This window comes from Falco peregrinus, chromosome 6, assembly GCF_023634155.1.
Source record: "Falco peregrinus isolate bFalPer1 chromosome 6, bFalPer1.pri, whole genome shotgun sequence".
Taxonomy (NCBI): Eukaryota; Metazoa; Chordata; class Aves; order Falconiformes; family Falconidae; genus Falco; species Falco peregrinus.
The window spans coordinates 70,390,387-70,407,873 of record NC_073726.1 but is presented as its reverse complement, the minus strand read 5'-3'; the positions used below and the strand labels follow the sequence as shown (position 1 = coordinate 70,407,873).

Genomic DNA, 17,487 nt, shown 5'->3' with positions numbered 1-17,487 from the left:
GAGTGTCTGTCAAGCAGTAAGTGCCCTCTGCTTCTTCACTGGGGGTTGCACTGGACAGTCCATCAGTCACAGAGGAGACAAGATGCATGTCCCCAGCAGTGCCAGCCACTTTTTTCCTGCCTTGAGTAATCAATCTGTTGAGCTGAGGGAGCCCAAGAAAGAGGCAATATCAACTTACTGAAACTTTACCCAGAAAGGGAAGCAGAGGTGGTACTGGAACAGGGTGGTACCAGTGCTGATGCCATCACGTGTCATGTCTGAGGTAGAAAGGACCAAGGAAAGAAGTTATCTCACCCCAAGCACCTATGATAAATTAATGGTAGAACTGAAAATGCCTCTATTGTGCCTAAAGAAATTTTGGTGTCAAGCTGGCAAGTGATACTGTGGGAGGATACAAGGGAGGCGTATGTCACCTCTTGCCATGTGATGACATTGATCTTGGCTGGGGAAGGGCCAGGGAAAATAGCTTTCAGTAAGCCATGAATTCCTTAGCATGCTAGTGGATAGCATCAGAGAGCTGAGGAGAGTCGGAGCCCAGCGCTTCCTTACCCAATGAGATCTATCCCTGCAGCCAGACGGGGAACACACATTTTTCCCTGACAGTATGCTCAGATCAAGTGGTAAGAATCTCCCGAGACCCTGAATGCAGAGTTTCCTGTCAAGTTCAAAATCAGAAAATAAGTGACAGACGCCACTGGCAAAGGCAGAATGGCAGGAGGCAGAAGAGAAGTCCTGAGCCTCAGAGCCAACACTGAGGTGTGTACTGAAGGCACTGGAACGTATGCTGGTACTAAAAGCCAGGAAGGCAACACTAATGAGATGTCATGATGATCAGTCCTGAAGCTGGTGGTACCGGTGCACGAGACAGAGGCGCAGAGTAGGAGAGCCAGCTGAGGGAAGAATGCACTGACCTGCAGGGCGCACCTGGTCCCCCAGTGAAGCATAAGATCACCAAGAGAAGATTAAGCAATACTGATGCCAAACTGGAGATTTTACAGGCCCATCAGCAAGCAGCAGGCTTGACGACACTGACAGACTCAATGGCATCAGTAAATTATGCCACTTTTTGGATGCAATGGAAAAGCAAAGTACCTAGGTTCTCCTCAGAGCACACGCTCATGAGGCAATAAGTCTGAGACACAGCAGTTCCTGGGGTCAGTTTTAGAGCTCGAGCTGCAATTTCTGGGCCTCAAAACAAAACCCTCTGACCTGGACATTTCTGAGCACAACTTAACAAAGGGAGGTACCTTTCTCACTGCAACAGACGGGAGGCCAGATTTTTGTCAGCCTTGTAGAGGAAGTCAGACAAAGGCAGAGGGGTCCCTGGGCAGGGTGAAATGCTGATCCTGAAAGGCCCTGATCAGCAGGTGAAACTCCTCCAGTCCCTGCATGGATGGATGCCTCCCAGCACCCCTCAGGAATTTGCATTGCCACATTCTTCTCTGCTCAGTTTTTCCCCAAGGCTCATCAGACACTTAAGACGTGAATATCTGAATATCGATCCCACAGCCAGGACAGCTTTTGAAGCTTGGGGGCTTCTGCATTGCTCCTGTGTCAAGTACTTTTGTCTTTGAATAACAAAAGGCAATCTCTTGAAGGATCAAAAAGGAAAACAAAAAGAACCAGTGTTAGAACTATTTGTTAACTAACCCAAGAACTAACAGGTTGTTTGATACAATAAAAAGGGAGAGAGAAGGATCTGGGTGCTCAAGAGGGAAACAAGTACCTTGGGGGAAGCCAACTCCGCCAGCTGGGGAGGTGGGCGGGAAGGACTTGGGAAATACTGGTGTGGAGTGAGAGGTCTGGTAAGATGCAGGCTGCTAGCTACTGCTTTGAATGGTTCTACTATGGGATATTTTGGTTCATGCACACTGGGTGCACAGCCAGCGCATACTGATCTGACCTGAAAAAGACATGCAAGGAGGGGTGTTGATGGCCACAAAGACAAAATGAAGTGTGAGAACCACTGCTGCATCCTCTGCCACACGCTGCTTCCACGTGCATGCTTTGGTTCTTAAGGCATGGTGTTTTTTCTCCTTTGTTTTGTATCTTGTTCTATGTGACCTTGACAACAAGCCTCACAGCGTATGCCCAACGACAAGACACTCCAGATGTGATGAAAGGAAGGTCAAGCCATAGCAGTCTCTAGCTCAAGGATGAACAAAGCCTTCTGGATGGTCCAGAATAAAGGAACTTACCTAGAGCCCAACTTACCACCTTGTGAACTGACCTGGTAAGACAGCATGGGCTTTGGTCCATCTGTGATGGCATTTCACTTCTCCCATCAATTACCTTCACCTACATCTAACCAGGCTTCAATACCTGCTTGACAATTTTCAACCAACATATGCTTCTTTCTTTCTACTATTGTTATTTGATGGCAACACTTTCAGAAGAGAAGCAGATCAACCCTTGGGAGCTGGAGCCAATTAAATTACAAAAGACCCAAATACATCTCCCTGTTTTCTGAAAGAGCAAATAGGAATGAGGCTTACTGTGCTTCACATTCAGACTGGAAGAGGATCATTACTTACTATTCATTTCTGGATCCTTGAAGAACAAATGAAGCCAGCTTAATGCAGCATTGTTCATTCCTAGTGCCCATCAAAAGAAAGCATGCTCCCAATCCATAGCCATAAAGGAACACAACAGCATTGCTGTGCCATAAGCTCTTCCAATTGTTTAGGGGCTGTAGAGAGGACCTTACAGTGATGATGAGCACTGTGGGGAAGAAGCTAGAGTCATTGTCTTGGTGAGGATGGGGAAGTAGGACACATGCATGTAGTATGGCACAAATCCATATGAAACAAGTCCTTATGTGCCCTGCTGCTCATAGAAAAATATGCTTAATGGGGGAGGAAGAGTCCCTTCTAAGGCAAAAAATACCTAGCATGGGGTTGCCTTGAGGCAAACAAGCTTAGGAAATTCATTGCTTAGAAGCAGGCCCACACATTACAAATTTCTGGGGCCAAAAGATAAAAACAAGTTTTTACAGATAAATAAATGGGTGCTAAAATCATCCCTTTTGGGATCCATTTCAGAAGAGGTCTTTTCTCCTATTTTCTCTAAAGCTTAAACCACTACACTGGTTGAGCCAGAAAGAAACTGAGGAAGTATGGAAGATAAAGTGAGAGAAAAATTAAAAGTATAGGTGACACAGAACAGAGATTGACATGGCACACCAAATTATCATAGTGGTTTAGCAGCTGCCCAGCAGCTGCCCCAGCTGTTCACCAAGCTCACTGGGGCTAAAAGGCTCCGTGAAAGTAATTTCAGAACTTCTTCAATATTTACCCTTGGACTAAAAATCTGTTTCTGAACCTGGCTGAGGTGCTGGGAGGTGGCCTGCAAAGCCAACTATGCTGGAGCAAAAATCCTGCACCAGTGGTTTGGAGCATCACTATCTTGAAGCGCACATCTCAAAAGTGAGGGTAAAGGTTTCACATGGAGGGCACTTCCACATCCTGTCCCCCTCTCTCCATCGTTCTTTGTCTTCTTCCTTCGAAGAAGATGTTTTCACTTGCCTTCTCAATTTTTTTCTTCATCGTTGCTTTATTCTTCATCTCCAGAGTACTTGGTTTGCAACATCAAGAACATAAAAATACAGCTGTCCATTTCATATTTCAAACTCATGACATGGACATGATGACATCACTGTGGTCTCCAGGACTCTTCGCTGCATTCGCTCTTTTAAGTGTAGCCACCTACTCCTCCCTGCCAATGTCTTGCATAACTCCCTCTCCCCAGCTATCCAAAATCGATTTGTCTCTCACCTGTCTGCCCTAACAATAAGAGCACAGTTTCCATGCTCTATTTTTCTTCCACCATTTTCAGTCCTTATGCTCCACCACCACGTCTAAGGAACAGCACTTCCAGAGCGTGCTACCAACTTTTCTTCAAATTACTCTTTAAAGATTCATTTTATCCATCTGAGAATCAAAGACATTTACCTAGTTTTATTTAAACTTGAACTATGCAATTTTATTCCACTGTGCTTCTCACTAATCTCTGAATGACTGTGTTATTTTACTGCTGTAATCTCATCCATCCGTTCCCAACACCTGCCAGCTGCCTCATTTTCACTTTTTACCCTTTAAAAGGCTCACCTTGCATGGTTTGGCTATTATTATAATAAATATTAATACTAGATTCAAGATGAGCAATGTAGCCACTTCATCTCCCTTGCCCCCTCATGGTATCTCCTGTGCCAATGATACTGGGTCGATTCCAGAGGCCATCTACCAATCTCCATGATGTATGCAAGGCAGCACTTGTTAAAAGTCAGACCGTAAATAATGCTGATCTTGTTGATATTGACTTGGCATTCATGAATATGATTCTGAGTTAGTGAGGTGCTTTGTGGCTGGGCCATTGAAACAGTTGTTATAATCAAGGTCACTGGCACAACCGCACAAGCTGGCTGTTACAGCTCCTTCCCAAAGTTGGTGGTCCCCAGGTCTGCTGTGACTGAGCTTAGCCTGGCTGCCCCAGATGTTATGGCACAGACTGAAGCGTTGAATTCATTCAGATTGTTTTAGTACTTTAGCTTAGCTATTCCCACATCCCAGTTCACCACAGTGTCCACAAGACTGAAAACTTGGCACTGATTTTGCCAGCTATCCCTGGCCGCTGACCTGCCACTTCATTCCCTAGACCAGACAACATACAGCAGTTCCTAAACATAGGCTCATGTAGTCACATGCAGCAGGGCAATTTTAAGATGTTAAGCATGTCATTGAGGTCACTTTTACCAAAGCATGAGACGTGGGGTAACCCCCAAAGTAGCCTGTAAAGACACAGTCCACAGAATAAAGGACAAGGACAGAGAAAAGTGGCAAAGCAGAAGGAAGAAGCTAAATACTTGGAGCTATTAAACACAGTCCTCAGAAATGGGCATTCTGCCCTGATGGGTTAGAAGATTTCAGATTATCCCTTATCTCTTTCTGATGAAAGCTCAAATAAGTGATTACGGAACCAGCATTAGAAAATAAGCAGAACAGAGGCAGTATTCTTGATTGGCAAGTCAACAAGTAGAGATTACAGCTCTTCAGATGCCCTGCTGACAGTATTTCTCAATGCCACCACTAAGGATACGAAATAAATAATTAAGACAATTCTGGGGGAGGGAAGAGAAGTTAAGGACTATCCTCTTATTATCCGTATTAGAACAAACCAGGCACAAACTACAAGCCAGAGACTCCAAGGTTAGTTCACAGATCCAGAAAGAGCTTAAGGTGGGTGCACCAGACAATCCACTTGAGAAGAAAAAATTCCAACGCGTTAAGGGAAGAAATAACAAGAAAAAAACCACCTGAGGTTCCTAAGGAAGCAAATACCGTCTGTGATGCCACAGAAGTCAATTAGACAGTTTTCAGCTACAGCGATGGACCAATCTCCTGAGGTATAAGAAAAGAATCTCACGGGTCATAGGCAAGACCAGAGATATTGTTTTTGTTCCTCCTCGCCTTCTGGCACCTTTGTCCATGTTGAAAAAAACAACTAACCACCACCATGTTATAAGAAAAAGCTATTAAAATGTTTTTCAAGAGACAATAGCAGCATACAAAATGCCTTCCAGTGAGAAATATGATAAAGTCATTGAAACTTCTTATTGCCAACACATTAGAAAAACAGCAAAAATGCAGTAACAAAGCAGTGGAGAATGACTTTCACCCAAAGAAATGCTGAACAGCAGAAGCTTTTCTGGATTATTTTAGTTGAGTGTACACATCCATGTCACACCATCACTTCTTACTTAAAAACAGCTGCAGAAGGCTCCTGCTGCGGCCGCTGCCGTTAGCTGAAGCTCTGATCTTCCTGTCTTGATACAAGTCATCAAGTCGCATTTCCTGCTGGAATTAAAGTGGCAGCCCCTAGGGACTGTGCAGCTGCCCAATTTATATCAGAGAGAGTCTGAAGCAATCCCTACTATTTTTTCAAACTGCTTAATTTTTATTTATTTATTTTTTATAAACCCCAAATTCTATTCTGAGTTTTCTCCCTCCCCACTCCTCATTTTCCAGGCATTTGCATTTTGAAACAATTAAAAGAAATCATAGACATTTTAAGGTCTGTGCACAGAAGCTAGAGGCAGGAACAATGTATGGGTAAACTCCCTGGCATCAAACCAAACCGTGCCTATAGCACAAAACTGAGCCAAGAGATCAAACAAAAAGCTTCAAGAGTATTAGTTATTGCACTGTTAGGAGTTAGATGGTATGGATGGTGTATTAATACTATGAAGGGTATTTATAAAGCTGCACATCATGGCACAAAAGTATTTTGGGTCACAGTAAAAAAAGAGAGCAACAGGGAAACTGTCCTGGCCAAGTGCTCAAACCACCCGGTGCCAGGCAAGGACAGCTATGAGGTCATCACTAAAGATGCTAGAAGCCAGAAATGCAGACTACCGTTCTTCTTTGTTCTGTACTTCTACAGTGCTTAACACAGCAAAAACCAGGTCAGTGAAGAGTGTTCTTAACAGCTATGATAAGTTATGATAAATAAGAATTTGGAGAAGAACACGTGGCATCCCATTAAGTAGACTCTAGTTAAACACAGATATCTATAACTTAAAGAAGGTCTTAAGTTACCAGACATTCAGCACTCCTTAGCCATCAAGCAGGATACCAAACAGTCTCTCCTGCATGATTCCTTTTTTGTAAAAAGGCTGTCATAAAGAATATCAAAACCAGGACAAAGGTGCTCTACTTCAAAACCAAGAATCACAGAACCCTACACAAAAGTATTAATCTAATTTTTTTTTTCAACAAATAAAAAGCAAATTAAACTAGAGTATGTTAAATTGTGCGTTAGAAGGGGTCTCAGCTACGTTCCACTTCCAATATTACTCAAGAGCACATTATAATTAGCGAAGGTATGTGACAGTTTTATACCCCTCTATGATGCATGATTAAAGCCAGGCAGCCAGCTCCACTGCAAGTTCTGCATGCTGTCAAAACAGATGTGACAAGAACTACAAGCTGCTCCTAGACAGACTGTGAGAAAACAGGCAGGTAACATTTTGGCCATCAAAGAGGTAAGACATGATACAAAATTAATGAAACTTCAAAACCCCTCGGAGAGGTAGGTAAACTGTGTTTTACAGGAAGTCATATGAAGCATCTTGTGCTTGAACCGCAGAGATCCAGCCCAAGAACAACAATGAGAACAAGCTCCTACCCTCCCCTCTGAGGTGCAACAGGGAGCAAAGTTTACAGCCTAAAGATTAACAGCTCACAGCCTCGGCATGAGGGATGCAGAGCACAAATGACTGGAAAAATTGCTGCTGCAACACCACTGTGATGATCTGTGAAACGGCTGATTTTTCCCACATGAGACAGATACCTACTACGTCTGCAACAGAAAAAAGGGAGTCCTCGCCCATTGTGGAAAACCAAATCTAAACTCTACGCAAATTCTACCTCTTACATGCACAAGGAGAATTTCAGGCTTTAAAAACACATTCATTTTGGATGAATATTCCACATCTGATTTGTACAATATGAAACAAACAGTGGAGCAAGTTTGTTTCTGAGAAATGTATTCAAGCCCTTATTTATCTACAGATTTCCATATTTAGACTACATCTTAATGCTTCTTCCTTTCCGACATCTCTCTGCACACAGCACCTTTCCCTCTGTTCCCTGGTAGCCTCCCCCATCGCTTCCTCCGCAGTGCTTCAGAGCACCTCTCCCTAACATCTCAGCAGCTGCAGGTGGTTTTGCCGATACATTCCTTCAGCTGTTTCCACCGTGCTGCTCCTGTTGTGCTCTTTTCCCCATCTCTGCAGAAATGACTTCTCTCATTGTTCCCCTGCCCATGAGACAGTCCCCTTCCACAGGAGGTGCTGTGGAAAGGGTGCAGCTGGTTTCTCCCTCAGGCACCTCATGCTTTCCCTAGTACAAACGTTCAGGTGAGGTGTAATTCTCACAACTTCACTGGGTGATTTTGCCCTTCTCCATTTTCTATGGCACTTCTTGTATACGGACAGACACATAGCAACAGCTACATAGGTACCTACCTATGCTGCACACGCACCTTGACTAGGCTGCACAAAACCACAGCTGTGATACTAGCTCTTCCTTCTGCGATGACCTTACCTCCTTGCAGCTTTTTAGCATCTTGGAGCTAACCAAGGCACAGGCACAAACTGGGACCTACGTGCAATACTGAATAACTACACATTGTTGAGCCTCCAAGTGCATCACCTAACTGTGCATGAGTGTATATGCATTTGTACATGTGTCACCTTTCCCCAGACAGACAACTTGCCAATGCCCAACGACTCACTTGTGATTCATCCCTGAAATTTATTAGTTAAAACAGCTGAGAAAGGGGAGGAAATTAAACAGTGCAATTGCTAAGTGGACACTCTTAGATCTGGAGTGTAGGAGAACCTCACAATATGGAATTTATGAAATGTACCAAACACAAATCTTGCACTACTTCTACAAGAGTGAGCTGGTTAAGGTGGGCAAAATACTTAAGCCACTACTTTCTGGCATTTCTGGTATGAAGAAATAAACTCGCTGCATGTTTACAAGCAAAGTTATATTGCTCTGTGGCTATTTTGATGAAGAAGGGACACGATTGCAGTCCCTTCACAATCAAGCTTCTCATCACATCAGTTTCATTCAGAGACAGTAAATGCAGTGCAGCTGCCTGGTTCAGGTCCTGATTCCCATTTTTGCTGAATGTCAATGCAGCAACACAAGAGAACTTACTTAAGTGGCAGATATATATATCTAAAAACCTATACATTTTGTAGAACATAAACAGTTTTTTAGAAATAGAGCTTTCAATGCAAGTACCTATGGTTATACCTATGCAACAGCCTAAGCCTCTGCACCACAGGGAAATCTTGGGAGCAGGATTGCTTAACACCTCTTCTAAGCAACTGCAAGTGTTGCCAAGCTGTCTTCATCTCCACAATTATGCTTTGCTATTAACATGATTCACAGAAGAACAAATAAAACACACTACAACAAGCCTTTGTTATCACTGGGAGCCCATTTCACTGTGTGAGTGGCGATCCTCTGAAGAATGATGCTCTACAGAGGTCTCAGTTTGGGAGGCTACTTTGGTGGATGATAACAAACTGTCTCTGGATGTCGAAACATCAAGGGAATGTGTCAAATCACTTACCAACATCCTGCAACTGAACTGATTCTAATAGTCTTATTTCTAAGAAAATAATTACAGTTGTCCCTCTGTAAAGCAATGGGATCTTCCATGTATGTGAGGTGGCTGCAGAGCAGCAAGTATTCTTCTATGCAATATACAAAACGTTGAAAACATATGTGATGATTTAAAGACTGTGTGAGATCACTAATCTGACCAAACAAGAGTGCAAAGCGCAGCAGTACATGTAAATGTTTACTGTGTGTGTTAGTGCTACAGCAGAGCATCAAACGTGTCTGCATGGGATCTGAACGATGAAGTTTGCCTAACAACAGGTCTGTAAAATTTAAAACCTACATCTCAGCTCAAGAAGAGCTGGAATTCTCTTCCACTTGGTGAAGTATCTGGCCTGATTGCTGGTGGCTGCTGATCACTGCCATGTCATCATTCTAAATGCCATGAAACATCCCCGCAACTGTGTTAATTAGCTCCCGTTGCAAAGTGCTTAAGCCATAGAGCGAGGTTACTCACGTGATGTCTCTGCGCTGATAGCAACCTTGAAGAAGGCAGGCGATCAGGTCACTGATAAACTCCACATCATCCCTGTGAAGAGCAGCTTCCAGTTCCTAATGAGCAGAAAGGAGAGAAAAAAAATCCCAACCATCAAACTAATTCCTTAGAATTTACTGCCAGCTGATCAGGACCGAAAAGACCCAAGCAGCCCCAAGTACCTGTACAGCTGCAGAGCATACACTGGGTAAGCTGACCTTCCCCTTCATTAAAAATACTGCTACTACTACCTCTTCATTGCAAGAGTTTATGGGAAGACCTTGAAAAGCTTTTACTGAATGTCACTCTCCAGCCAGAAGACTAATGCTTTTGTCTGGACACAGAAAAATAGAGTTCAGTAAGGTTGAGATACCACAGCCTAATAAGCAAGCCATGATTTCTGCCATGTTCAGCTGATGGGCAGGAATCAACAGTTTCATTCTCCTGCTTTGCTTTCCACTCGCTAAGGCTGATGAGTTCATTTAAAAGATGTGCTCAGAAAGCATGGCCCTAAAAGCCACTTACACAGAGAAGTAGCAGTTTCAGATAGATAGCCAGAAATGACTGAAAGCTGGCAAGCAAATGCCTCAAAGAAAAGTGGGCATTTTGATTATTTAACTTATTTCTCTCTGGATTTGGGTCCCATCCCCCACCCCCCCCCCACCCCCCGTAAGACAGAAAGAAAGGATGGAGGGATGTCAGACCTCATAACCCCAAACCTCAACCCCTGATGGAGAGGTGGAGAATATCATGGCTTATTTCAGCACGATGGAATTCACATAAAGGTGTGATGCAGCAACTGATCCACAAAAAGGATAAATTTCTGAACTGTAGTTATTATGAATTTCACACATGTAAGAAACACCTGGTTTTCAGCTAGCAATTTCAAGCTTTGTTTTCAAAAATATTACTAGGTTAAATACAGTTTTATTTATATGCCAGAAAATCATTCACAGTAAGAAAAATCCACTTCCTATAAGGCTTATCATCAGTAGTATACAGCATTTAACAAGATTTAATATGGATAAACAACAGAGGCATAAGAAGCTATTCTTTCTGGGTTTCAGAGTAAATAATGGATTGAATACAAATTCCTACTTGAATGTTACTCAACAGACTGTTACACAAATGGCTAAGCTAATGGCTGCAGAATAAAGGTTAATGGTCAGAGAATAAAGGATAAATGTTTTGGCACTTACCCAATAAAGAAGAGAAAGTGCTTTTTTATTAGACCACAGTAACTGCAGTAATAAAATTATTGATAACAGATCGCAGATTAAATGCTGCTTGTAGTTTTTTATTGGAAATGTATTAATGGCATATTTTCATTATCAACACCACTCTTATTTACCTCTTGTGCAACTTCCAAAACATGCTTCACGAGTGGCAGCCTGACACCTGCCCTATGAAGAATGTACTAAACACATCTATTGTATGTGGAAACCCAAGACAAGGAAAGGGTGGTAGGCAGCCAAAGCTGGACATAGTGTCCCTGCCACAGGGCGAGGAAGAGCCCCAAGAATCTCTGTTCTGGCCTCTAGATGACTACCCTGCTTAATGACAAGTTAATACAAAAACTGCAGTTGCTGCTTGCCATCCCTGGGAGAGAATGATATTATTGTTGTGTAAATAGTAATCATGTTATATAAATACATAGCAGTTACCGAGTGAATTCACTTGATAAGCAATCAGTATTTTGGAGGTGCTGACTGACTTTGTTTTGTAAGTTACTTTACTGGACATCCACCTTCTAACAAAAAATATACGAGATGGGAGACAAAAAACCCCCAAAGTATGCAATATGCTACAACATCCCAGGTGTGCTACCAGAGTAAACTTGCAGCTTGTGAAAAACGACATGTTAGGACCCAGAATAAATGGCAGAGGGAAAGTAAGTCTCCGGACGTTCCCCCCCACCATTCAGCCTCTCCCTCATCCACATACAGTTGTGCACTGAAGCTGTCTGTCAGCAGCCTGCCTCTGCTAGGATGTGGCAGCCTTTTGTGTGAAGGGATATTTGAAGTGCTCCCCGTGAGCCTTTTCAGCTGCTGTTTGACTAAACACTCCTTAAGCAGTGGCCACAACAGGCTCAGATAGCCCCTATCTGCAGCCATTGTTTTCCAGGCCCAGGAGTGACCTTTACATTTTTGGAGCCAACAGGTCACCCCGGGAGCTGGGGGACATTCCTCAGGCACTGGGCAAGGTGCTGTCTCCTGGGCAGGGACCCACCAGCCTTCCCCAAAGCATGTGGCCAGGTAGTTTCTCCCCTTCTCTTGCTGACTTTCCTCTCTCTCAGATGGGTGTCCCTTGTCCTTGCCTTCACAGCAGGTGCAGCACTGATTTGGAGATCTGACCCCGTCGCAGACAGACTTTGTGGCCGCTGGCTAACAGGAGCACTGGGCACGCAGACTGACACAGGGCTGGGTGCAGAGTCCCAGTGACACGCTGTGCTCTGGGGCTCTGGCACAAGTCAGGGTTAGCCAGCACACACGTAGCACCAGGCTAATGAAGGTCCACAATTAGCAGGCATGAAGCTGTTGGTGCTTCTGCAGCAAGGTGCTTAAACCATGCTCCCCAATGCCACGGGTGCTGCCCGTAGACCACTGTGGTCCTCTGGTCCCTGCCGACAGTCACACCTGGTGCCAGTGGGTTATGGTAAAGGCACAGTCCAAATACTACTGTGATTACTTGTCTTGGAAAAAAAAGACATTGACATTGTTCTGTAAAGTTTTTGTCTACTTCTTTTTCTGTCAGTGCTTGCAATAGGGCAAGAGCAGTGAGAGGTGCTTTAATTTCCTAGGGCTGGGTCCACCGGCACTGTTTCATCAAACGTCACAATTTTCTATCCAGCTGGAATCTCCAGCTTTCTGCCCCAGAACACCTAAATCCTGGACTTTTTCCACACACCCAGGGTGTTGTGAGAACACTAGGGACCAGGAGGATGCAATGCAAATCTTAACATCTCAGGACCACTAACAAAGAGTTGGGGTCCTCTTGGGTTTTTACCTAATGTTTCAAGCCCATGCTTTGCAGGAGGAAGAATAAACCTTGTTTTTCTAGCCCTCCCCTCTAACGAGGGACAGCCAGCAAAGTGGCATAATGCTGGAGCAGCACATCTGAGCAGAGATGGCTGAAGTGATGCCAGGGACTCCCAGGAGAAAGAGGCCACCAACCCCACCCTGGTCCTCAGGGCAAACCCTGCCTTGGGCACCTGACCCTACGCTCCTCTGGGCTGGCCCAGGGCAAGCGGCTGGGCTTCCTCCTCACCACCATCCTCCCCACGCCTCAAACTCTTTTGTTTGTCCCCTTTTCTCTTTGAGCACTGAGCTGTGAGCACAGAAATCTGAACCTTGCCAAAATGCTTTGGGGACGGCACAGAAAGGAAACAGAAGAGGCAGCAAATCAGCAGAGGAAGGGGGGGACGGACACATCTCCTCCTCTAGCTGGAGAGCAACAGAGAGGAGAAAAGCAGGATTCTCCCCCTCTCCAGCTGGCGTCACACCTCATTAGGGAAAAGCCTGTTTAACATCTTTCCCTCCCCCCAGCCCGGGACTAAATCCCCCCAGAGTCAGGCAAGGGCTGTCGGGAAGAGGCAGCCGCTGGAGCAAGGGCGACCACCTCGCCCGGGAGAAGCGCTGGCCTGAAGCAGGTTAGCCGGAGCGGGCGAGAGGGCACCAAGCCATCCCGCCCCGCTCCCTGGGACAATAGCTGGCAGGGGTGGGCTGGGGGTGAAGGGTCTGTGCCTGCACGTCCCACGCCAGGCATGGTTCACCCCACCAGTATGCTGCTGGCCAAAGGTTGAGTCAGAAACAAACGCTGCTCCCCCAGAGCTGCTGTGAGCATGCATTAAACCCCCGTATCACCCGCGTTTTGTTGCAATTGCTGCTTCTTCTCTGATCTTGACAGCATGCAAGTGCTGCAGCCTCTGGATGTGTGGTGACCCAAGCCCCACGCTGCCCAAAGTATACTCCTTCTTGGTATCTGCCCAGATTTTTGAGAGGGAGGACAGTCAACTACCCAGGTAAAAGTAAACAAATGAGTCCACAACTGTGACAGCAGTGACACCACTGTCACCGACGCAAGCGCAGACGTGATGGCGGGGCTGCTGCATGTGCTGGCTTTTTGAACTACAGAGAGCAGCTGGCCAGCCTCCAGCTCCTAGCAAGCTGTCTGCTTGGCAGGATGTGTCACAAATTTTGGGGCCCTCATTTCAGAAGAAAGGCTCCTCCAAAACCGCAGGAAGCCCAGCACATGCAAGAGCCTGGTGTGAGCAGGCTGGGCGCTGAGGTACAGGACTGCAGTTTAAAGGCTTCCTCCTCTGTGCTGGAGCTGAATCATCTATAACCAAATCTGATGGACATAACCAGTTTAAGCACAGCTAAGCCTCGTCCAAGTTAGCCATCAGTTTAAAAACCCCAATCTCTTCAGCTCTATTTCCATACTGCTGCCATTATCAGCTTTCCATTGCAATGCTCCCAAGTGACTCAACAGGCTTTTGCAGAGGCTTTAGGAGATCACCAAAAGCTACCAGTGGGCTGAGCCAGCCCCAACCCATGTGCTGAAATTCCAACACCATCACCGAATCAAGCCAGGACATTCTTTTCCCATCACAGATAACTAATGACTACAGGTACCCGAGCAAGACTCTGGCAAATTTGTGCAAGAGAGTACAGTTACTGGGATTGGTCAGGAAGGTGGGAAGTCAATTGCAGGTCTGAAATGCTTCCAACAAGCACCATTTATCCCTGCGTTGTATGATGCCGGTGTGCGTGCTTCACATCTCTGGCTAGTAGCTCCTGCTCTCCTCCCCACCAAAGAGCCAGCCACCCCAGGAGGATGCAGGGACTTGGGGAGGGACCACTGCTCCCCCCAACATGTCCCAGAGAGGAAAGCGTGGCACCCACCTTTCAGCTGAAGAACACACCCAGGTGAGTCATGAAAAGCAGCAGCAGGCCAGTGCAATGAATAGCGGGACACAGTCCCGAAGCTGATGTGACAGTATCCAGCTGCACCACCAGCCAGTTCCTCTGCCAGCTCTCACAAGTCAGCTTGTTGGTCTGCTGGTACACTCAGCCCCTAGAACATACTCGGCACGCCTGAAAAAAACATGCCCCCACCCAGCAGCTAGAGTGCTTCCTGCAGCCCAGTGCCACGCTCTCCCTGCTCGTGATTGCTTCCATCACATGGGAATAGTTTTCAAGAGTGCCCTGCTCTGCTTGACGAGCCAGGAGGGTATTGTGGGGAGTTAGGGCTATTCCTAGGGCCACAATACCCTAAAAGAGCAAACAGCGGTGGGTTTAGATGGTTGCCATAAAGTCAGAAAGAAGTTACAGCTCCTGATCTAGATGGATTCTTCCAGCCACATTATTTTAATTTTAAGCAGCTAGTTGCAGACACCAGCCATTATCCAAGCCCGCAGCTGGACACATCTCTCCCAGCTTCCCCACAGTCCTGCAGGAGCCTGCATGCTGCCCTCTCTACAAGATGCTCCAGGGCCTTACGGCTTCCTGAGCCAAAAGGGCCTCTGACTCCTCCACTCCACCCTTCCACTGCAATGAAAGTGGGCGCTCAATGCCCTGTGCTCCTGGCAGAGGGGACCAAGTCAGCAGCTCTCCTCAAGGAAACATCATCATCTTCACCTTGAGGCCTGGGGACCACAAACTCAGGGGGAGCTAAGCTGGCCTTCTACGGTATGGCTTCAGGGGTGTGAGAAGAGGTTTAGTGACACCCAGCACCACAGTGGTCCCAGCTCTTCTCTGAGCCACCAGACTGGTGTATGTGAGGGCAAAAGAACACTCCCCTGACTGAGCAGAAAAGCTACCCTGCCAGAAGAGGACTATCATTTGGGGAGGGGTGAAAAAAGCAAGAGCAGCTAAGGTATTCCCTTTCCCATTTCTTCAGGTCCCCCCTTAATGTCTGTCAGTGCCTTCTGAGGTCCCTACCTACCTCGACTTTCTGTGTGCAGACTGAAGGCTATTTCAAGCATGTTTTAAATAGGGGCATAATGTTACTCCAGGACTAAACAGAGGTGTGAGATGACAGCTTTGTATGAGCAAGATGGTTATAAACAGAAAGTCAGGGAGAATTTATCGTATTGCCTCCACATTGCACTTGTTTGCAAAGAACAAACCCCACGTGCTCCCCGCCGTGCGACGGGTAACATCAACCTCCTCTCCTGCAGCAGCTCCCTTCAGCTACCAAAGGAGATGAACAAACACTGAACTCTGCTCAGTTCAGCCCAAGTAGGTTTGAAAATGCAAACTCTTCCCAATGCCCATGGACATTTTCGGTCAGGTTAGAATCTTCCAAAGCTTGGTTTATAGGCATACTCTGGTTTTGTCCCCCTTTAGCCTCTCTATCAGGATGCTTACAAATCTGAGACCACCATGCTATCTATTTACCACTTATCCCACCTACCAGAACAGTTGTGGCTTCTTGTTCTTCATCCACGTTAACCTGCTGCCTGATCTCTCCTTTGGGACAGGGACCCTCCCCTGTTTGCACAGCATGCCGCCACTTGCTCTCCAACTGCAATTCTTCACTGCTACATAATACAAACAAATACAAGCCGCTCACACTGGGTGGCTAAAAAGAGATTTCAGACGGCTCAATCCAGTCTCCCTCCCGTCCCAAAGTTTCGGTCTCCTCCTAGCTTGTCTTGCCTGCAGTGGAAGTGATTTGGGACAGGAACTACATTCGTTATGAATTTTACGCATTGTCAGCACTTAAAAGATGTAAAACTGCTACTTGTTGCATTTCCTCCCCCTGCAAAGCACGCTTCAAGATGGACAGGGTATATATGAAACTCTGAAGTAACAAGTGATTAATTTCTGATTAATAGTTAGACATTACTACTTTATGCCTCTAGAGAACCTTTCATCCTAGAGCATCAAAGCATTGAAAGAATATTCAGTAAAGCCTTGTAGCACCTGAGAAGGGAGGGGATGCACACACCCACATGCAAAGCAATTTTACAGATGGAGGAACTAACGCAAACCCAAGCACCCTTACCAGGGCCATGCTTCACTCAGTGGCGAGGCTGAGAGAAGCCGTAAGGCTTGACACTTGATGACACTGCAGTCATTCTTTTTCAGCAGTTTTATTAACAGCCAAAGCATTTGGAGATCATGCTATCTCCCTCCAAATGATCATTTCTCCCTTTCAAAATAATCCCCTCTTCCTTCAGACCACATAATTTACACCGTTTACCATAAGCCAGTTATGCTGGCTGAGGGGCAAGCATCGCACTGGGCACTGAGCTGGCTTTACATGGGAGAGGGACAGAAATTTCAGGTTCAGTATAACCAATGGTCTCCAGCCTGTGGTTTGCAGACGTCTTGCAGACCCTGTGGAAGACTTCCAAGAGGCCTGCAAAGGGCAATTAAGAAAAGCAAGCTTAACACCAGTCTGCTTAAATTTCTAATCAGGGGTCTACGCCTTTACGGGAAAAGTACTGGGGTCATGCCCTTAAGAAAACCCCAGACCACAACACCCCCAACAAAGTGGCTGACCACTATTGCCCAAGCCACAAGTTCAACTCCTCTAGCTGAAAATAACCTACATACACAAGGTGAGAGGAAACACAATCTGCTTGAATTGTATCTTTTGCCTCACCCTCAGAAAGATACTATTTATCATCACCTAGAACCGACCTCGCCCAGTAGCTGCGCTTGTACGAAGTATCAGATGCATTCAAATCATTAAACTACTTGTAGATTATGCTGGTTTAGGCTTTTGGATTTTTTTCTGGGAAGACAGGTTGAGAAAAGTGGTGAGCAGACAGCTAGAGACAGGGACCATTCTGAAGCTAACCCA

At 45.7% G+C, this 17,487-nt stretch overlaps 1 protein-coding gene across 3 annotated transcripts in view; it reads right to left on the bottom strand.

The window, feature by feature from the left end:
- Positions 1-17,487, bottom strand: part of LOC101917222 (chromatin remodeling regulator CECR2) — a 102,565-nt gene that overhangs the window by 42,470 nt on the left and 42,608 nt on the right. For all 3 annotated transcript variants that reach the window (XM_055808240.1, XM_055808241.1, XM_027782824.2), the window contains exon 2: positions 9,655-9,749. In XM_055808240.1, the coding sequence (XP_055664215.1) occupies positions 9,655-9,749 (95 nt within the window). The remainder of the gene's footprint in view (positions 1-9,654; positions 9,750-17,487) is intronic.